The 22393-nt window shown below is 37.8% G+C and overlaps 3 protein-coding genes across 4 annotated transcripts; 1 reads left to right on the forward strand and 2 right to left on the reverse strand.

Annotated features, from left to right (window-relative positions):
* The first annotated feature begins 4121 nt into the window (after positions 1-4121).
* On the forward strand, positions 4122-6712 carry ppp1r3c2a (protein phosphatase 1 regulatory subunit 3C2, duplicate a). Of its 2 annotated transcripts, XM_061698740.1 has the most exons (3): positions 4122-4190; positions 4797-4834; positions 5395-6712. In XM_061698740.1, the coding sequence occupies exons 2-3, from the start codon at positions 4821-4823 to the stop codon at positions 6245-6247; spliced, it is 867 nt and encodes a 288-aa protein (XP_061554724.1). In that variant the 5' UTR covers positions 4122-4190; positions 4797-4820; the 3' UTR covers positions 6248-6712. The 2 variants fall into 2 exon arrangements, with proteins under 2 accessions (XP_061554724.1, XP_061554725.1); XM_061698741.1 differs by having other exon boundaries at positions 4128-4834; positions 5650-6712.
* Positions 6713-10125: 3413 nt separating this feature from the next.
* On the reverse strand, positions 10126-11219 carry LOC133413892 (phospholipase A2, minor isoenzyme-like). The gene is made up of 4 exons (XM_061698806.1): positions 11147-11219; positions 10901-11048; positions 10687-10820; positions 10126-10526 (listed from the first exon to the last, which is right to left on the reverse strand). The coding sequence occupies exons 1-4, from the start codon at positions 11193-11195 to the stop codon at positions 10408-10410; spliced, it is 450 nt and encodes a 149-aa protein (XP_061554790.1). The 5' UTR covers positions 11196-11219; the 3' UTR covers positions 10126-10407.
* Positions 11220-12944: 1725 nt separating this feature from the next.
* Positions 12945-22393, reverse strand: prkab1a (protein kinase, AMP-activated, beta 1 non-catalytic subunit, a). The gene is made up of 8 exons (XM_061699145.1): positions 22271-22393; positions 20801-20989; positions 18377-18546; positions 18180-18273; positions 17989-18103; positions 16962-17095; positions 15991-16059; positions 12945-14840 (listed from the first exon to the last, which is right to left on the reverse strand). Exons 2-8 carry the CDS (start codon positions 20948-20950, stop codon positions 14763-14765), a joined length of 810 nt encoding a protein of 269 aa, XP_061555129.1. The 5' UTR covers positions 20951-20989; positions 22271-22393; the 3' UTR covers positions 12945-14762.

A 22393-nucleotide genomic window follows, 5' to 3' on the forward strand; every position in this document is an offset into this window, starting at 1 on the left:
AAAGCATATTTTCCTCCCAATGAATGCTATTTGCGCATAACCTTTACCAAACCTTCTGGAGACGTTTATGTAGGAAACTGCAAAACACAAACCATGTGTTTTACTTAATCTGTGACACTGGGAGATAATCAGACCATATTGGACAATACAGAATAATTAAACTCTTAATCTCTTAAAATGTCATCATTCCATCATCTTAGCATTAAAAAGAAAAATAACTCCCATACTTTAAAAAAACACTAGCAATGGGCATTTTTATCACTTTGTAATTATTGCTTTTTCAATACACAGGCTGTTGTTTTGTCTTTGTTTGTGCTATAAAGCCATAGATAGATAAGGGATAATAATTTTCAATAAAGACAGAATACAGTAGGTGATAAATCTGTTTTTTACATTGCTTGGCTACTGAAAACGCAAGTATGCCAGCTAATGCAGCAAAGTATAGCCAGTGTTTGTTTACTCTGTCTTTTGTCAGCATGTTTGGAGCAATGCATATTCATTTAACTTGGATTTATGTAATCACTCGTTGATGCTCGGTATATTAATTGAGAAAAAATGTAGAACGTAAGAATTCGCAATAATAAACTATATTACATTAATATCAATATCACTCTGTGAGTGTCAAAATAATTGAAGACTGTTAACTTTGTAACTTTTTTGATCGAGCTCTGTCTTGTTTTAGTGGATTGCAATGAATACCGGTTTATGAATTGGGCTGTAGATCATTAAGGCTTTCCGGCGAGAACCTTCTCTCTCCACTGGATGGCGCCGTTGGACGTCAAAAGCACAATGATAGAAGGCCTGCTTGAGAGTGTCCTCGCTAAGTGCTAATGGTGTTCCATCCATCCATTTTCTTTACCGCTTCTCCTCACTAGGGTCGCGGGCCGCTGGAGCCTATCCCAGGTATCTCCGGGCGGGAGGCGGGGTACACCCTGAACCGGTCGCCAGCCAATCGCAGGACGCATAGAAACAAACAACCATTCACACTCACATTCACACCTACGGGCAATTTAGAGTATTCAATTAACCTTCCCTGCATGTCTTGGAAATACAATTTGAGGGATTTATTTTGTCCTCCTCAGATATATAAAGTCTGGGCTTTGGTAACTGTTGAGTCTTCGTTCACTTCTGCTTATCCAGGTTCGTGTTATGGACTGTGATGTTTTTTTTTTTGTTTGTTTGTTTGTTTTTTGGGGCGGGGGGTATTCGGAAGTGTTCTTTGAGTTTGCTTTGACTTGAGTGCATCTTTTTTTAAATGGAAAAACATCACACTTTTTTTTTTTTTTTTTAAACTGCAACGTTGATTATTGGACTTTCTATCCTGGCTATAAGATTAGGCACACCTGAACAATCTTCTATGTGATCCTAGAGCTTCATTATAGTGAGGCCAATCCCTGTATTATATATATATATATATATATAGATAGATAGATAGATAGATAGATAGATAGATAGATAGATAGATAGATAGTAGATAGATAGATAGATAGATAGATAGATAGATAGATAGATAGATAGATAGATAGATAGATAGATAGATAGATAGATAGATAGATAGATAGATAGATAATATTTGCCCTGCAATTGGCTGGCAACCGGTTCAGGGTGTACGCCTCCCCCCCGAAGAAAGCTGGGATAGGCTCCAGCAGCCCGTGACCCTAGTGAGGATAAGCAGTAAAGAAAATGGATGGATGGATATAATAATAATAATAATAAGAAAATGAACAATAGAAATTATTACGTAAAATTATTTTCCACTGTAGTTCTCTCATCTGTGATTTATATGGATTTTCATTTGAATTAAATGTCCATGACTTCATTGTGAAGAAATTGCTCAATTTGTATACAGTGTTTGCTGTTTTCCTCTTCAAATGTTGTATCTATTGGTAAAATTACAGTATAACAATGGCGGAGGCTATTGGCAAGTGCCTGTTCTGTCTCCAATATAATGTTTTCAGATTCTTCTAATATGCATTCTCATTTTCCATAGTCAGGCTAATCTATTTAATATTTTTGTGTTACATACAGTATGTAGTTTTGCTGGTCACATTACACCGCAGTTAAAGCGCTATGTGAGGCAGACGATATTCTGCCTCCACACTGAGGCAGGCACCCACACTGAAGGGGGTAAAATACATGTTCTATTGGGTTTTGTGTTGTTGTTTTTTCCAAATGATTATTGTCTGGAGAATGTAAGTATATCATATTTTTTTTTAAATTGATTTTATTGATTGAAAATACAGATGATCAAAACGCCATACCATACCAGTCTGGTTTTCTTGGGTTTTATACAGTACCCCAATTATTTAATAAATCCCTGTGGTGGCATGCATGGCTCCTCCTGGACCCCACACACATTGACACATCACAGAAAGTGGTCTAAACAAGTAGACAGACATGCACATGGACTGACTTTGTAGATTTACGATGCATGACATATTACACATTCAGTGTCTGTATGAGCTCATTGAACACCTGCATGTAACAGTCAGTATTGACTCATCGTTTACTTCTGATCATAATGTCATGGACTGGCTATTTAAAGGTTTTGGTTTACCTATATTAAAACATATCTAAAGCTTTCATTTTATGCTAAAATATTGTTATTACACTGTACTAATATATGTATCATAACACCCTTTATCTATACATAATCTTTATTTATAATTACACTTATTTTACTTATACTTATTTTTAACCATCTTAAAGTGTAAAAATTATCTTAAGACAAAAACAACTAACACGCTGACATTATGTATTTTAGAGTAAAACATGTTTTTTTGAGGCATTGGGACTTTTCTTGTTACCTAAATAAGACTATCATTCAAATATGTAGCCTATTCTGTTGTGTGACCCCAAACATGAGGCAAGGTGTCACTGGTGAAAGTCTACATGAAGGCCCCACCTGCCCACCAACATCTCCAAATGATGACACAGCCTTCATGACACAGCTTGTCATGTTGTCAACTTAGAAATGAGATAAGTGGGCGAGAGTATGGAAATGTGATGCTCTTATAAGGAAAGACAAAGAGCAGTGAATCACTGTATGAGAGACACAAATGTTTTGTATAGGTCATTGTTGTTTAGAATAGTAGCAGTGTCTTTAAAAAAAAGATGCTCAAAATTATTTTGAGCATCATTTAAAAAAAATGATGCTCAAAATCCTCATAATACATTTTATTTCCGTTAGCGCAAATTGATTGGGAAATGTAAAAACTTAACCATTGTAGAACATAAAAACAACAAAACACCCTACATCAAATTTGAGGACAAGCTAAACAAATGAGTAAAGCTCAAAATCCTTAATACAAAATAGTTGTTTTTTGTCCAAACATTTAACTGTATTGGCAACATTGCACATTAACTTCAAATCCAAAACAGCCACAAAAATTGTTCACCTTTGTTATCCTTACACATAAATAGTGTCTGGGTGGACGACTGTTTAGCACATCTGCCTCACAGGTCTGAGGACCGGGGTTCAAATCTCGGCCCCACCTGTGTGGAGTTTGCATGTTCTTCCCGTGCCTGTGTGGGTTTTCTCTGGGCACTCCGGTTTCCTCCCTCATCCCATAAACATGCATGGTAAATTGATTGAAGACTCTAAATTGCCCATAAGTGTGAATGTGTGCGCGAACGGTTGTTTGTTCATATGTGCTCTGCGATTGGTTGGCGACCAGTTCGGGGTGTACCCTGCTTCTCGCCCGAAGATAGCTGGGATAGGCTCCAGCATGCCCGCGACCCTTATGAGGATAAAGCGGTACAGAAGATGGATGGATGGCTAATAGTGTCTGTATTTTCTTTACAAAGTCATACATTTCAGCATAAAGTTCTGTTCACACTATGCTCTCATTTCAATAGCAATTTATGACATTCATGCATAACTTGCATCCATCCATCCATCCATCCATCCATTTTGTACAGAATTATGTTCCCAAATCAAACTAGTGAATACAATGCACATTTTATACTATTAGTGTTAAACTAAGTTTTTGAAAATTGGTCCTAAGAACAGCTCTTTAGTTCAGATGCAGTTTCGGGGCAGGACATGAACAAAGCAGCTTCATTGGCTCAAAACAAGCAATATGCAAACTAGCTGCCTCATTTCTATGAAAACTCCTCACATAAGCTCAGGTGAGAGCAGAGTTTGCCTTTGTCTCATACATCTTTTGGCTTTTATTGATGAAACGAAAGTGAGTATACTTTTAATTCAGATGCATTTTTGAAATTGTGCATTTGTTGATCTGCACTATTGCTAGAATAATTTTTATAATCCATTTTATATTCTGACTATTCTCGAAGAATCAGGGAGTTGATCATGAGTTTTTGTTTGTAGTTGATGATGTTTTAAACTTATCCTTGATAATTATTAATATTGTATCACCCCGATTTATTTTAAAATGATGGACAGGCATTCTACTAAAGAAGGGTCTCCATAGATTGTGGAGATATCAACACATACAAATGATATATATATAATTATTATAAATATGTTGTAAATTGTAATGTCAAATGATGTGTCCTCCAGATCTGCTCCAAACTAACTGGCAACAGTTCAAATCTAAACGTAGATGCTCCCACTTAACATGTTTGGACACATATCTGCGTCATGTCTCATAATCAGTTGTACTTACAAGTAGGATGTTGATATATTTTGTTCCCTTGGATCAGATGCAAACTTGAGCAACTATTAAAATCCTAAATAACTGTTCTCTCAGTAGTTCACAGAGATGTTACAAATGTTTCAAAGTCTGTGTTTACTCACTTTTCTTGTTGATTTCTGCTGCTGGATGCATTAGAATTGGCAAGATTCCTATGGCAGAATGAATTGCACAAGGTAAGCGTCACCTCTCTCGGCTGCCTGTAAAGGCAAATAAACAGAAAAAAAAGGAAAAAAAACAAACATACATATACCCACACACATATATACAATATAACAGTGTATATATACTGTATATGAAAAGAGATTTTGGTAGTGGGAGGTGTGCCTCCCATGCAGAGGGCAAGCAGGAGATTGAGAAGAAAAAAGAAACATAGTTTTAAACCTGCTAAATTAACTTCAGTTATGTTCACGTACAAATGATAGATAATTACTTCCGATAATGAGAGAATAAAACAGTCTGGGCAATTCCATACGATGTTGAGGTAATGTGTTTTTTGGTTTCACAACGAGATGTGATGTTTAAAAAAATGAATGTTGGAAAAGGTTGAATTCACTGTAATAGTAATAGTTTTTCTGAAACTAAGATTCTTTAAAACAAGTTATTTACCTTACATATCAGTGTATTTTGTATTAAAAATTATATTCTTTTTAATATCTTCTGAAATGTGTTTTAAAAACATGAGGTGCTAGACATAAAAAAGTAAAACTTAAAATTAACTTGTTTTGACCCTCAGAACACTGAATACGTTTGTCAGTAACCCTCAGCCAACTGCGATGCCAGTCGACCTTGCCATGTGCTTAAGCCTGCGCCAGCGCCGACGACTTTATCAGCTTATAAGCACAAAACCTACTTTGCATTATTATCCGCCCTCTGACAGTCCACAGAGGACCAGCTTTCACTCTTCCCATCAAGCCTCCTCTTCCCCGTCCCCCGCTTCGTGTCTCTCGTCGCCCTCGCCTTCCTTAAAAATTCGGAGCTGTCTCCACAGGGAAGCCGGCGGCCTCGGCAAGAAGCGTGTGGTGTTTGCAGACGCCAAAGGACTGGCCCTCACTGCGGTGCATCTATTTTTTGCTGATACCTCCTCCTTAACTGAGACACATCTAATAGAATCTTGCCCAAATAAACTGCCCGACTCAAAAAAGACACAGAACCACAAGTATCGTCTGGGCTTTCCTCAGCCGACTCTAGACTCCAAAGCGTTCCTCGCACGCCTACGAGAGACAAATGTACAGTTGGAAAGCTGCAACATTTCTGAATGCTCCCTTAGAGGCAAAGTGCTCATCTGCCATGGGAGCACTGACAAGGCCGTGCACTTAAGGCTCACCTTTGACTCCTGGCAGCACTATTACGACATCCCATGCGTGTTTTTGCAACAGCAGCGGTGCGGGGGTTCTGACATGGATGTTTTTACCTTCGACTTGAGTTTACCTCAGGACATAAAGCCAACGGAGGGAATAGAGTTTTGCGTGTCTTTCAGGCCTGGATGCGGCACATCGATGCACTGGGACAACAACAGAGGGAAGAATTACAAGGTGCACATGGACAAAGGTGCTGGACAGTCCTACCCTTCTCTTCTCAAGCACTGACCACCATCTTGGACTTCTTATGTGGCCCTCAGTATACAGAAACATGCGGAGTTAAGCTTCTTCAAAGAAAGTTCACGTATTGAGTCTGAGCGGAATGGAAACCCCTTTGTTCAGATAAATAGACCAGTTGACAGTAGTCCAGTCAAAAGAGCTACGAGGACATATAAATAATGGAAATAATGAATATGCATGGTGAAATGGCCACTGCTGGATGGATGTTGTAGAGTGCCATAGCTCAGCTACCCTGCTGAAATGTGAATATTTAAACGTTGAATTTACAATTAAGCTCTTGTCACCCGAACATCTTTAGCACACTTTTCAAAAATGACAATTTGAACTAGAGGGTTTAAAGTGTTCATTTTGGGTTTTTTTCTTTGGGGGGCTTCTTCCCTCAGAACAGAGCAGCTCTCCTTCTGAAAAGGGAATAAATCATGTAAGGTTATAAATAAAACATTTTCTTCTCTTGCTTTGTCTCCTGATACATTTTAATCCATAACGTGTTGCAGTTTAATTCGGTAAGAAATATTGATGAACATAAAAACATGTTTTCTCCCCATTTTGTTCTTTTTTTCTGATGACAGACAGTAAAATTAATACTATATTTGAAGAAACATATGACTCATTAGCAATACATATTTAATAAATAAATAATATATAAAATAATATTTTTCATTGCCGATTGGCTGTCGACCAGACACCAGCTCCTGCACAGTGGCTGCCGACCAGACACCAGCTCCTGCACAGTCTGTTGAGATCCAGCTCTCCTGCGACCCTTATAAGTGACCTTCTAAGCTCTATAGAAAATGGATGGATATTTACCACCTCTTCTGGAATGCATCTGATCCAATCCCAGTCCACTTGAAAAGCAACAGTTGCCGCAATAACCCTTAATTTTAAATCCATTTTAACAACTAACAGGTCAAAGGAAAGTCATTTTCTGGAAAAAGCAACACAAATTCAATAAAAGGGGAATTACACATGTGGCCTGAGGGTGATGAAGTAAAGTTACTTCTGAAAATCAGACTGAAATATATAGATAAACAAAACTCAAACATGTATGATGGCAAAGACACAATGTAAGGTTGTACAAAGGGGGCTAACTTAAAATCATTTTTTTTTGATAAATTGATTGATTAATTTTTAAGTTTTTCTAATCCCTTCTGGCCAGTTATCTTCTTTAATTACTTTACCTAATAATACATTAGATGTTTTAAACCGATTAAAGGGGCCCTCCAGGGAAAGGGACAACATGAGACTTGTGTAAGAGAAAGTATTAAGTATTAAGTATAAAGTATAATTTCTATAATTTCTCCTGTATAATGCGCACCCCCAAAGTTGACCTCAAAACTCTGGAAAACCCTTCTACCGATGTATAATGCATTTTTACAATGCATGACTTTACTTCTACCCCTATGATCAAAACATGAAGTATTATCTCTATTTAGTTAGTTTTTTTCAACAAATTATTCTGAAGTTAAGCACTTTATTTGAACACATACTACTACCTACTTGCTCTTATTTTGAAATTCACAGCCCTACTTTTACTTAGTAAATTAGAAAACACACAGTTGTGCTCATATGTTTGATTACCCAGGCAGAATTTGTAAGATGGGTACAATTCTTTAAAGAAAACATGAAGGACCAGCTGAAACACATTTAATTTTATTTTAATGGGATTCAAATTAAACAGTCAAGCATTTCAGAAAAGCATGGTCATTAAACTAAACATAACCATAAGAAATTAATGATGGTTGTTGTTCAGTCATCAGTCATATTTAAAAAATAAATAAAAATAAGATAAATTCACAAATTCTGCCAGGGTACGTAAACTTATGAGCACAACCGTACGTATATGCAGTCAGTCATACGTATTCTGTCATATTGGAATGAAAGTGTAGGCTACACCTTTTTCATAACCACTAGGTGGCGGTGGCATATTAGAATGAAAGTGCACACCTTTCTCATAACCTCTAGGTGGCGGTAGCATTTTGGAATGTAAGTGTACAGCTTTTTCATAACCTCTAGATGGCGGAATACATTTATAAAATGTAAAGGTGTTTTCCATTTTCCCCTATACCTATGTATAATGCGCACTATTAACTTTTGACATTTTTTGGGGGGGGGAATGCGCATTGTACACGAGAAATTACGGTACATACAGCAAATCATTTTCTCCCAACACAGAAAAGAAAATGACTGCCCTTTTTGCACATGATGCTCTTTCACACAAACGTAGACGTAAGGTTGTTAAGATTAATTTTCTTGGTGTCTGTTTCATGTGATGCATCATGCATTCCTGACAGGATAAGTCTGGTAACTAAAGGAAGCTCTTGGGCAATGTGACACAAAACATCTGCATGGGTGAACTTGTTGCAGGCACTCCTTAAATCTGCAGTGAACAATTGAGAAAGTTTGTCATATATCCGTATTGCCAAAATTTAAGTCTTTATCTTTCACTGTACAATTTACAATAATCTATCCCACAGGGATAATTACAGAACAGTTTCTTTACATAATGTACGTACATACTGTAAGCAATTTAGAATGCACGTCAGAATAAATACGTTTAAAATTGGTATTTTAAAGCCCAAAAAGTAGAGGTATGCTCATACTGCAAATGTAAAAGGTGATATGATACATACCAGATATCTACCCCTTAACTAGACCACTGGTATATTAAAAGTAAAATAATGGACACTTTTCGCCTTCAGAGTCTGTGTTGTATTGCTGGAATTGGGGCCAGCATTTCATTTTTTTAAAAATGCGCAGGCCTGTTGCTACATGCAAGGGTGGAGTCATTGCGAGATTGTGTAGCAGCCACAGTGATCTGTCGGGATCATTCTTAATCACCTGTCTGTTGGACTTCTTTGTCTTCCTCACATAAATAAAGCCAGCTGCGTTTCTTTTTACATGAGTGGGATGCACATGTTAAAGTTATAGAATACAACCTAAAGCTCCACATCTAATTATCAAGCTCGGAAGAGTCAGTAATGTGTTTTTCCTGCCAACATCCATAGTAAAGTCAATCACAATCACTAGTAGCAACAGTTTTGATATTATAACAAAAACTATTTTGCTTGCGAAACACATTTAGGTTTTCACATGAACTTAGAAATAGTTTGTAACCAGAAACCGCTGTATCTTTCTAGAAAACTACAATACATACTAGATTGTGTCATATATATATATAAAAACACTTCTGTTTGATGACCTGACAAACCCAACAAAGGTTCATGTAGTTCTTTCTCAGAAACAGACGTAAACATTTACACTATTACATTAACTCTTCATACAGATGATGGCGATGATGATGATAATGATGACGATGATCTTTTGACGAAACAACCGTTTCATTGTTTGTGAAACTTGTACTAAAGTGTAAGTTTCCCAACAGTACGTTTATGCTTGTAAAAATATGTAGTTTCCCATGCAAAATCACTTTTTTTTCATAAACATACACTACTCTAGTACATGAGGGGGGAAAATCCAATTGCTTCCCCTCTTCTTTGTATGTATCAGCAATTCTGGCTTTGCAAAGACAGTTATGCCAAGTTTTGATTATGAGACAGGCATTGCCATATCTATGATTGTAATTTGTATCGGAGGGAGTAGAACTGATTTGCATCATACAATCTTTAATATTTTGCCCACTGCACATTACAAACATGATTAAAAAACACACTATAAAGCAATTATAGTGGATTTCATTAGATTGAAAAAGTTATTCGACTATGATTCTTTTGAATTGCCAATATCCAAATAAATGTTGTCTTCTTGAGTGATCACTCCATTAAATTGAACTCAAAATATCTCTCTAAAATGCAAATAAAGTCAGTTCAAAGATTGAATAAATTGCTTTAATTTACTTTGCAGGTAAATCCTTCTTATGATGCAGACATTTAAAGTCTGATGATTTTCAACACTATTTCGAAGTGCAACTGTTCAATAAATGCCATCAATATCATTTATAATCATGTACGACAACATTTTTAATGGAAACATTTGAATTGAGGCAAGGGCTGTTGTATAAACAATACAGTACACAATCATGATGGATGCTTACTGATAGTAATGTACTGTTCCAAATATTCCAGTTACACTGCAGCAAATTTTGGTTGCTGCATGTGGAGACATCGGTTGGATCAAGTTTGCTGGGGTCTTCAGTTGCACATGTGGCTGGGTAGGTGCTCGTGCTCAGGGTTCCATGTTGACCGGGTAAAACATTCTGCGGTTTTTCTGTCACACTCACAGATGAACATCTCACATTCATCATTTTTGTCTAAAAAGAAAATAGATTTAAAATAGAAAATAGATTATTTTCCATTTCAGTAATTTCATGATTAAACAATAACAAGCTTCTACCAGCAGTGATCAGTATTAGGTCAATAACATTAAAATATGAGGTAAAAGTGGAACTCTAGTTATGTTTCTCTACTCACTGCTACAGGTGACCTTCTTCTGGTCCTTATCACAGCTGTAGTGATAGTATTCTGTGTAAGGGTTGTCAAAGATGAGCCAACAATCGGGATGCTGCACAGCGTCATTATAACACTGGTCATGCACGTAGCAGCACCTGCAAAGGTCAAAGACAATGTAATGCAGACTATACAGATTGGTTGTGGTCCGAAATTGAAGGAGAAATAAGATTCTAACCTATCTAGCTCGTCCACAGGTGTGCCGGAGCCACCCTTTCCACAGTAGCAGCCATAGTCGATGTAGTCAAAGACAGGCCAGCTATCAGGCATCAGGCACAAGATCATTTTTCTGAACTGGCTGAGAGACTTGTAATTCAGGGATTGAGCTGTAGGGCGAAACATGTACGAACAAGCTTGGCCACCGTGTCCTCATTGATATACAGGATTAAATCACAAAGCATAGTGCAGTCACGCAGCGACTTACCAACAGAGAGGCTAAAAGCCAAGAGAAGCAGAGTATTGAGGGCGTTCATCCTGCGATCCTAAAGGTTAGTGGCTGAGTTGCTATCACTCTCCCATCAGACCCTCTTTATATAGTCAGGGACCTTGGTATCTGCAACGTCAGCTGTTCATACTGCACAGGGTCGCACGCCTCACAATGCACAATGAGTTCAACATATGGATGGGGTGATCCTGACTCTCACACCGTGGGAACCATAAGAACTTATTTAAATGTGCTTCACGTTCTGTCTGGAATTCAGCTGGTCAACAGCGATGTTTGGAATTGCTGGCATGTGTGTGTGTACACAACAAAATCTCACAAACAGGTCAGAAACTATGAGAGTATGAGGCAATCCTGTTGAAACAGAACTATGAACATCAAGGCAACTGCCTGCAAATATATCGTATTTTTGCATCATTACAGCAGTTAGGCAAACAGTTTGTTCATATCATTTTCATTGGCTTCACTATTTTACAAGATAACACATCAAGCATTCATTGAGTTATAGGAGATTCATAGGAGATTCTCTCATCTACTTTATCTGTTTTTTCAAAAATGTTAATACAATTTTTTGGCTGAAACACAAAGAAAGACTCATGTAGTACACAAAGAGTTCGGCATAGCCCCTAAACAAAACAGATGGATTAAATGCAAGACCTGGATCTATTTATGCTCACGTTTTAAACAATATGTTTCTATAATTGGGTATATAGTCTAGTCTGAGACAGTGAGGGCAAGGTGTCATCTTCCATCATTATTTCCTGAATGAGAGTAAAATATCAACTTGAGGCTGAATTTAATGTATGTACACACATTAAATACGTATGTATGTACATACATACACAGGAGGTTAGCAATGAAAATAGGCTTTGTTTTTTTATTATTCCATTTCATTTTTTGCCTGGATTTGAATAAGAAAAACACTATAAACTGATTACAACTTATGCCCTGAGTGGAGGTTCAATAAAATAATTTGTTTCCCCCTGGATATCCAGCACACAAGCATTATTAATATTTAAAGACATAGTTAATTTACCTCACAGGATAAAGTATCTAAAATCCTGATTACAGATGACATTCTTTGTTTTTAAAATAAAAAGATGACTATAGCAATTTCTGCATTCAAATTTGTATGAATGCAGATATTCAAAACACTACTGTACGGCAGTTGTAAGGCGTATTTACTGCTTGATGCTCCCCATCCATCCATTCTACCACTTGTGAGCTGGAGACTATCCCAGCTGACGTTGGGCATGAGGTGAGGTACACCTTGGTCTGGTCGCCAGCAAATCACATATAGACAAAAAAATACTCACACTTACAGGAAATTTGGAGTCATCAATTAACCTAACATGCAAGTTTTTTTTGGAATTCAGGAGGAAGCTGGAGTGCCTGAAAAAAAAAACAAGGCACTGAAATGCCTGAGTTATGCGCTAGCCAGATGCGCTAACATAAGAGTTTGTTGATACCAAGTTTGTTGTAAACTATAGTTTTTTTCAGAAGGCCTGTCTATATAGCTCTTGAAAACATAAACATGCATTGAGCTCCAGTTTGTGGAACTTAGGATCAGTACTATAAAAATACCCTAATAATAATATCCCATAACATTTTATAGTGCAGGTAAACTGGTCCAAAAGAAAATACATATTTTAGACATGAAGTAATTTAAATATACTTATGGAACAAGCTGTATATTGAAATGTTAAAAAGACACACGTGAACATTACCTTGTAAAATAAGAGTGTAAGCTCGAAGGGGGAAAAAAATGAAGCTAGGTACATTTGATATGTTAATCTTTAATCAAAGGCGTGACAATGGAAGCAGGGTTCAAAAACTCTGCAACAATTTGAATTGTACAGAACAAATTTGAATCTTATATTCTAATGAATCATTAGAATGATTGCTTAATGGCCCAGAGAGTAGAACACAAATAAATATGTAAATAAATAACCATAAGTAAAATGATCACATTTATGATAATGATTCACAAATCAGATGCTTTCTAATCATGATCATATTTCCATCCTTCCATCCATTTTCTGAGCCGCTTTTCCTCACTCGGGTCGCAGGCGTGCTGGAGCCTATCCCAGCTGTCATCGGGCAGGAGGCGGGGTACCAGCCAATCGCAGGGCACATACAAACAAACACCCATTTGCACTCAGAGTCACACCTACGGGCAATTTATAGTCTCCAATTTATGCATGTTTTTGGGATGTGAAACTTTGAAAATGAAACTTTACTAACTTTGAAAATTAAACTTTACCATAAATAATAAGAATTTATCTGAGACATCATTTAATCGACCAGAACAGCTTATATTGACTACTTGTCCAATCAGCTGGCCTGGTCAGAAGACAAAAGCAACACTGTTGGAGAAGGAAAAAAAAAAACTATTTCAAAAAAATGCCATATATTGCCAACATTTCAAGGGCATTGGGGCAAAATGGCAAAACCAAAACATGTTTTCTCCTAATTACAATGCATTAAATTTCGACAGAATTCTCATGACTTCACAATACACACATTCTACATTTGATGTTGGTCATTGCCATGCAAAATAATACAAATGTCAGTGCTATGTAAAATAACTAACTAATCACATTGGCAACCTAAATAAAATAAATAAAACATAATATATTTCATAATAAAGTGTGCTGGGTGACCGTCACATTACACCAGATAAAGTGGAAAAAGGAATTATAACAGTAGACAACTACCACAGGGCATTGTTGCCTTCAATGACTTCGACATCACAGTCTTTCTGTTCTCCAGACAATACATTAAGATTTCTGGGGGGGTAAAATGGGCCTCATGTTCAACAGGTTTATGTTTGTTTTGATTACATGTAACATGTAATGACCTTCAACATCCCGATTGCTACATTCTGGGAAGTCACAAATTTGTAACCGCCCACTCGGAAAAGTGCATTGGAATGCATCTTAAATGCAGAGTGTAGACTCAAAACATTTATGTACCCCGACATCACAGATGCAATAATCTGACATCACACAACAATGGTGTTAATTAGTCTGTCTAATATTACTATATCGTCCTCGGGTTTTTTATGCAACGATAAAGGCTATTAAAAAAAAGGTTTGTTGTCAGGGTAGCTGAGTGTTTTTTTTTTTGTTTTTTGTTTTTGTTGGGTGGAAAGCATTGAGAATGTGGCATTATATGCTTAAAAAGCAGACATAATTTAAGTGGTACGTGTTATCAACAATAATTATTCATATGAAATAGTAATGATCCATACTAAAGGTTAAAAGGTTTGTGCAAAGTCAAGTGACTCAATCTCACAACATGTTTACATGGATACTTTGACAACACTGTCCTATAAAGTGTTTCTACACAACTAATCCAGAACGTCATATGAATCGCAGGTTTCATCATTTTGTTCATACCATTTTGCTCAAGTAATCTTGTATACAAGACTCCTTAAGTCAACGGAGTTAACAAATTAATGTATTAAAAAAGATAGCAATTTCTTTTCTCAATATACTATAGTTTAAACAGGAGATAGGTTTATCCTTCCTTCGGTGAACTAGTATTGCTACTTAACTTCACATTGGTTCACAGTTAATACTGGCAAGGTCTTCCGTCAGATGGGTTTATAAAGTAAGGTAGTGACGTACTTCTTCTTGTAGCGATGTGTCGCGCTTAGCACCATCACGCCATCCTGTAATAGAAAAAAATATGTATCATTCAATCAGTAGCTGTGATACAAAATAGTACTTAGGTGTGCTTTATGTATAAAATGTTACCCACAGGATGTCAGTGGTAGGGTAATAATTGCAATTAATTATTTTTAAGATTTTGCAAAACTATGGGAATGGATAACGCATACAATCATGGTTATTCAGCCTCATCTATGCAAGTCTAAGAGCTCACTCAATGTAAAAATGCCACAATTGCTGCATGGTGATAGAGAACAGGTTTTTCTTGTACATTTATAACTCGTATGTATTATATGTATAAAATTATATGTATAAACCCTAACCCCTAAAATCTAATTCAGTAATTCAGTTGTTATTATTTTCATCTCTCATCAAAGTATTTGAACCCACTCTGAGTACAATAGAATACAGTTCTCCGCCACCGCTAACTCCATTCAAAGTAATAAGCACTTTATTAAATTAGTATCTCCATGACTGTCTCAATCAAAAGAACAAAAAAAGACTTAGGTACATTTTCTATATCTCACAGATTGTGCAGGTGGACATCATTCTTGCCTGTTGCAATGTAATCAAATCACATTAGAAAACAAACATGCAACAACATTAAAAAATAAAAACAAAACAACATCAAAGAGCCTCAAAGACACAGACAGACATGTAGACCTTGTTTCATTCACCTCATTCGTTATAATTCAGCATTTTACCAAGCACACAGTTGTATATCTGTGATCAAACACCTGTGTTGCTTTGAAGAAAATGCACACACGTTCTGGTACAGCCATATCCAAGTGGAAAAAGTGCCTGTCTGAGCAGCTGTCTGTTGATATGGAAAGTACAGTACTAAGTATAACTCAGCTGGGAAGGTGCGAGCATGGCACAAGTGTGTGCTTTCACTCCCCCTTTTCCCCGTATTTAACCCACTGTTTGTGTGTCTATCTTGGCATGGGTGTTTAGTTTATTTTTCCGGTCATGCTGAGAGAAAAGAGCATTATCTCTCCTTCAGCTTCTCCCGATTGCAGCCTTGTTATCATCGTTGGCATTCCACAGATCAACAGATCAGCTGTATTAGTTCAAGGCAATGCTCTTGGTTTCTGGTGAAAACACAGACAATAAAAGCCTTTCCCACTGGTCACCACAGGAAGTAGACCATACCTTAATGGAGAGAGCGTAGAGGTGGTTGAGCATGACATGGTTTGGTTCTGGCAGGAGTGCAGGATCACACTAGGAACAAAAACAATAATTTTAATGGTAAATCATTGCACTAGTAATTTCTTTTTCTAACAATCTTTAACTCGACTTACGAGGCACTATTCTAGCGAGACCTTTGTAATTGTGGTGTACAACTAGGGATGAAAGGGGTTAAACAGTTCTATTTATGGAAATATCAGATGTTTATCTTGGGAATTTTGGAATATGCAAAGTTGATCATTGTTAGATATATTGTAGAAGTTATCATTTATTTGCTTAGCTTGCATTAGTATTATGGACAATGTTTAGAAAGAAAGATGTCTCGCCTTCAAGAAGATGACTCAGCAGGAATCATCTGAGAGAAGGACGTGGCCGGGACGTGGCAGGTGCCATGTTTTCACCTTGAAACCTTACCCTTAGTGTGTTGTGTCTTGTAGCTTAGTACGTTATGTCTTGTAAACTTAGAAACCTCCCTATTTTCAAATAAATGCAGGAGCGACGGGAGAGATTGTTTAGAGCGTGTTGAGAGGCTGTAATCTGAACAATCTCCCATGCGCCCTCCTCATGAGAAAAAGAAACCAGCGTCTTCATTCCTTTTGTGTCTATTTTTTATAATGTTGGGCAAGATAAATCCAACAATCATGTACCACTTTAAAGAGAATATGTCAAATCTACCCATCCATTTTCTATAGTGCTTATCCTCATTAGGGTCATGGAGCCTATCTCAGCTGACTTTGTTGAGAGGCGGGGTAATAAAGTTTTATTATATTTTATTATTGCATACTATGGAATTACTTTTGGAATAAACCAAAACTTCTTCATTGGTGTTAGTGAAAATATATACCGTAATTATAAAACATTTGCCTACGATTCAACTGAATCGACTGATTGAATTGCGTCATCTAATCTGATTGACTTGCACTATGACTACTTACAGATATTCCAGTGTCTTTATTGAGGATGACCTGGAGCAGATGAGGAGGAAGTATGGGTGGAGACTTGAACTTTTCCTCTTGCTTTGGAACATACGCATCCTGGTGATACGGCCCAGGGGGAGAGCTGGAGAGGTCTAAAGGAAGAGGAGGGGCAGAATGTGTGGAATAATAAAACAGATCACAACATCTCAAATAGTCTCAAATTACAGTAGAATGCTTTATGTGTACAACAAAAGTTATTGTTTTGTTTGGAATGTGTTGACATTTTGGCATATATAACAGCATTCCAGATATCAACTTGGTTAAAAATGTTATCTCCTTAAATTTTGGCAATCGTGTATATGTTTTGGTTGTCAAATGATTTAAAGGTTACAAAGCTATTATTTACAAACTTCAATTAGATGTCAGCTTGCTTTATTCCTTGTACATTGGATTGCATGTGAAAACCAGAAGACATCTGACTGCTTTCAGACGACTGCGTGGGATGAAGTGTTTTCCTCACAAATAACAAGCCCTGGATTAAACCTGATATGAAGGACTATTTTTAAGGCGAAGAAACGGGCCTTAAAGTCAGGTAACAAGGAGGAGCTGAGAAGGAAAATCAGAATGGGGGAAAGCGACGAGAAGTTAAAGATGGAGGTTCAGCCGCAGTAAAGAAATAGCAGACAAGTCTTGAACAGGCTAACGAGTAACTCAGGCCACAAACAAACACACTCCAGCTATGGTGGAGCAGCAACAGCTAAACGATTTGAAACTTTACCTCTGGAGTCTTCATTGACACCCTGCCCCTCTTTCACCCCTGTTCGTCCTCCTTAGCAGACTATACAGTTTCTGTTGAGGAGGCTCAGGTCCTTTGCATACAAGTGCCCCTCCTGAGAAAATTCTATGACTGAAGAATGGCAACAGACATTTTTCAGAGAGTTGTCTGCTGGTGCGGCAAGTGGAGACTGGACAGGTTAATAAGGAAGGCCATCTCTGTCCCAGTATTTCCCCTGGACTCAATGGAACACGATTTGTTAAAACTCACCTGACATGTCTGAACACTTTTGCGAGTCCACCATGAGAGCGTCAAACACCTCAAAGTCTGTTTTCTTCACCTGGATGATGTTATTGACTGTGCCCAGCTGACTGGTTACAACAGGCTATCACGGGGGGAAAAAAATAAGTCAAGAAAAAGGAGTGGGGAAAACTTACAATACTTATATACTACTTATACACCTCAGCTGGGTCATGAGTCCACTGCCCGTCTACGTAAAACTTGTACTGATGTTCCCCTTCGGGTAGCTCCACAATGGTCACAAAGGTGTTTTGACTTTGACAGGTAACAAGGGCATCAACAAAAAATGAGAAAAAAAATAAATCAAAACAGAGAGACACCTTAAACACATACTCCAAATGACAGCCACTCTCCTCACCTTCGAATGAGGGGAATCTTATTGGACCAGTTGTTGAAGGATCCAGAGAGGTAGACCTCTTTGCCATGGCCTTTCCAGCGAAAGACAGTTGGTCGGTCTAAAGTTGGGTCTTTGTCTTCCACTTCTAAATCTTGCCTCCATGCAAGGAACTCTTCTTTTTCTAACGGAGCCTGAAGTGAGCAGAAAGCCACAGTAAGTCATTTACTCATGAGCTACTACGGCATTTAATGGCTACAAATAGCTAATACACTCCAGGAGCATCTCGATCTAGAGTGTTTGAATATTGGAGAAAAGTCCAATTCCTGAATTTCAGTAGTTCTTTTGAAAAATGGAATGTCAAATATTATATAGATACATTCAACACAGAAAATACTTTCCAGAAGGCCAATTCCAACCTAATTGCTAAATTAACAATGTTGAATTGTCCTTATGTACTGTTGTCATTTCTTGTGAAAGTAAACTTTGCAGATAAGATTTTCGTTATCTGCAAGCTGTAATCATCAAAATTACAAAATTAAATCATGAACTATATCACTCTGTATGTAGTGAATCTACGAGTTTCACTTTTTCAATTGAATTCATTCCAGGACCTCAAAATACTTGGAGTTCAAGCTTGTGAATATTCTTATTCATCCAGGTCATTTCATTTACAGGGCATTGAATCGATGGCAACTGGACTGTTCTCGTTGCCTTACTTGTACCTCAAGAGTTAGGGTTACTGTATCTCAAATTATATTTCCATCCATCCATTTTCAGAGCTGCTTCTCCTCACTAGGGTCGCGGGCGTGCTGGAGCCTATCCCAGCTATCATCGGGCAGGAGGCGGGGTACACCCTGAACTGGTTGCCAGCCAATCGTAGGGCACATACAAACAAACAACCATTCGCACTCACATTCACACCTACGGGCAATTCAGAGTTGTCAATTAACCTACCATGCATGTTTTTGGGATGCAGGAGGAAACCAGAGTGCCCGGAGAAAACCCACGCAGGCACGGGGAGAACATGCAAACTCCACACAGGCGGGGCCGGGGATTGAACCCCGCTCCTCAGAACTGTGAGGCAGACGCTCTAACCAGTCGCCCACCGTGCCTCAAATTATATTTCCCCAATAAAATTAATTGAAATGCCATTAATCCATTCGAGCCACTTCCCACAAATTATTATACAATTAAATAAAATGTAAAGATGATGATCATGATGAATTATTTTTGCGTCTCCTGGTTTGTGCACCTTGGCCACCAGCCAGCAAAAAAATACACTCATTCAGTGCCATTGATGGCAGTTCGCCCATCTATGGCATTTTACGTTGTGCGTTAGCATTAAGCGAGGCAAAGTTATCAGAATCATCTTTATTTGCCAAGTATTTCCAAAAAACACACAAGGAATTTGTCTCCGGTAGTTGGAGCCGCTCTAGTACGACATCAGACAGTCAATTGACAGAGAACACTTTTGAGACATAAAGACATTGACAAAAAACAGTCACTGAGCAATAAAGGGTTGCTGGTTATCTGGTAATGCCGGTACATTTATTAATTTTTTTGTGACAATTGTGCAAAAAGTCCTGCACTTAGTAGTTCGAAAGACTAATATTGCAATAGTCCGGTGCAATGACCATTGTGCAAAGGGCGCCGAGACTTCAAGCGAGTAGTGCGATAATCTGGGACAATGTTGATTGTGCAAATGTTGCAGATACTCCTCTATCAGTGTGCAAATGGAGCAGATGCTATTCTGGCATGAGTGCCAGTATTGGTCAACAACAGATATGCAAATAGTGCAGCGTGGCGAGACTACTACAGTGAGTGCACGAGTAATGTATAATTGGCCCCACAGAATGTGGTCATTTTAAACTCACAACGTGTAATGCTCTTTATTTTATGTTTAGTTTGTCAACAATCTTCAACTGTGAGTGACAATACAGAGCTTGGGGCCTCGTTTTTGAAGAATTGATCACTATCTCCCAGTATGCCGCTACTTGTGAAGTGAGTTGAGTTGCGTTCACGGCCACCATCTAGCATTCGTATCTCAAATTTTTGCTCGTAAATCTAAGCAAAAACAATGGCGGAGCGATGGCTTGTATCTCAAAAACTCACAAGTCGGGTCAATTGTAGGTCAGTGTACAACTGATTTGTAGTTTATTGAGATACACCTTCATATGGACGAAAGTACTGGGTCAGTGAAAAATGTGGAAATTTTTTTTATTGGTCTTCTACCCCAAACGCATCCAAACGTGACTTAAAAGACCTTACTCTGTCATCTGGATCAGAAAAGAGTCATACCATAACTCTTCCCACAAAGCAAGCATAGAATTTCTCCAAATGTCTATGTATACTAAAGGAAGGAACTAACAGGTCTTGCAACCTCCAAACTTGAGTCTATATAATTTATGTCCCTGATGAAGTGGTATGACGTACTGTATGACCTACTTTCATGTCTTCGCCGTGAAAAATATCTGCATCTTCAGGGCTGTCCATAAGAATTTTGGGTCTTTCGCCATCCTTGGTGCCCCTGCTATCCCTCCTCTGGGCCTTCTCCCCGTGGCCCATCGCAGCCCTCTCGCTGCTTGTGTTCCCCATTGTGTCGTCTCTGGGTGGACTGCTTCAAGGTGACTGACTCTGTAATATTCAAGAAAACCCAGTGGCTTGAGGAGGGAATGTGTGACTCCGGACATTTCATAAATTAGATAATTATTAATAGTTGTACCATGGAGTAAAGACAAAGTTGTTTTTGGTCAGCGATTCACACACTGGCAAATATAAATTATAGTATTATTAAACTAACTACCTCCCTGACAGTGTTGATCAAAACTGGGCATATAATCTAAGGAAGTGCACTTTTTTTAAACAGCCCGTGTATTAGATATCTACAGTGCCCCCATGGTGCCAAGGTATGAGAAAAATTTTATTCATTGATAATCTGTTCCCAGTTTACTAAATTGAGGGAACGGATTACTAAATTGAGGGAACAGATTATCAATGAATTAAATTTTTCTCATACTTTGGGACTAGGGGGGCTCCGTAGATATCATTAGATTGTGCAAAGTAACTAAATATTGGTCCAGTGAGTTGTACACTGTACAGTAGTTAGCAGTGGTGGGAAGTAACAATGTATTTATATATATATATATATTTTTTTTTTATATTTTATATTTCTGCTCCTTAAGTAAACTTTTCAGGTATATGTACTTTACTTGGGTATTTAATTTTGTGATTAAATCTTTTCTTACTTCCTACATTTTAAACTAATTTGTGAAAATAGGCTCGTTGCATTTTAAAACTTTTAAACTGTTACTTTTGTACTTACATATATATTTTAGAGTATGTACTTCTTACTTTTAAGTACGGGAGTTGAATCCGTACTTATACTTTTACCGGCTCTTTTTAACACAATTATAGTGAGGATAAGCGGTAAAGAAAATGGATGGATGGACATTTATACTTCTTCTGATAAGAGTGTTAGTACTTTTGCCATCTCTTGTAGTTTGTCCAACCCCTGCCGCTTTACCACTGACTGTTTTCAACCCCTCTGTTGTATTAACGTCAAAATAATCCTCCACCAACTAAACATGTTCATCCACACTTTTTCTATTTGCATTGCAAGGGAAAACTAATTTCCATACTTAATAGTCATGAGGCGAGCGGTGTGACGTCGGACAAAATAAATAGTCGTTTACGCCAGTGTCATTGCTGTCGACCTTTTACTGGATGAAACAGCAAGTAATAGTAGTTAGTTAGTTAATAGTAAAGCAATAGGCGGCACCGTTATATTTGTTTACTAAACGACAGCTAGCTAGCGGCTAAGATTATCCTAACCTTGTACGGTGTCACTATGTTTCGTTCTGTTACACCGGCTGTATTCCACCGAATAATACTTGGACCTGCCTTACGGTAATTTACCTGCAGAGTTAAGGCGGTGATAGATGACTTTGACTGTAAATTAGCTCTCCAGTCCCATTTCATTTCATCCGGGCAGCATGAACATATTAAAAACGTAAACATTGGACCTGCGCCTCCCGCATC

Source organism: Phycodurus eques, chromosome 15, assembly GCF_024500275.1.
Source record: "Phycodurus eques isolate BA_2022a chromosome 15, UOR_Pequ_1.1, whole genome shotgun sequence".
NCBI lineage: Eukaryota > Metazoa > Chordata > Actinopteri > Syngnathiformes > Syngnathidae > Phycodurus > Phycodurus eques.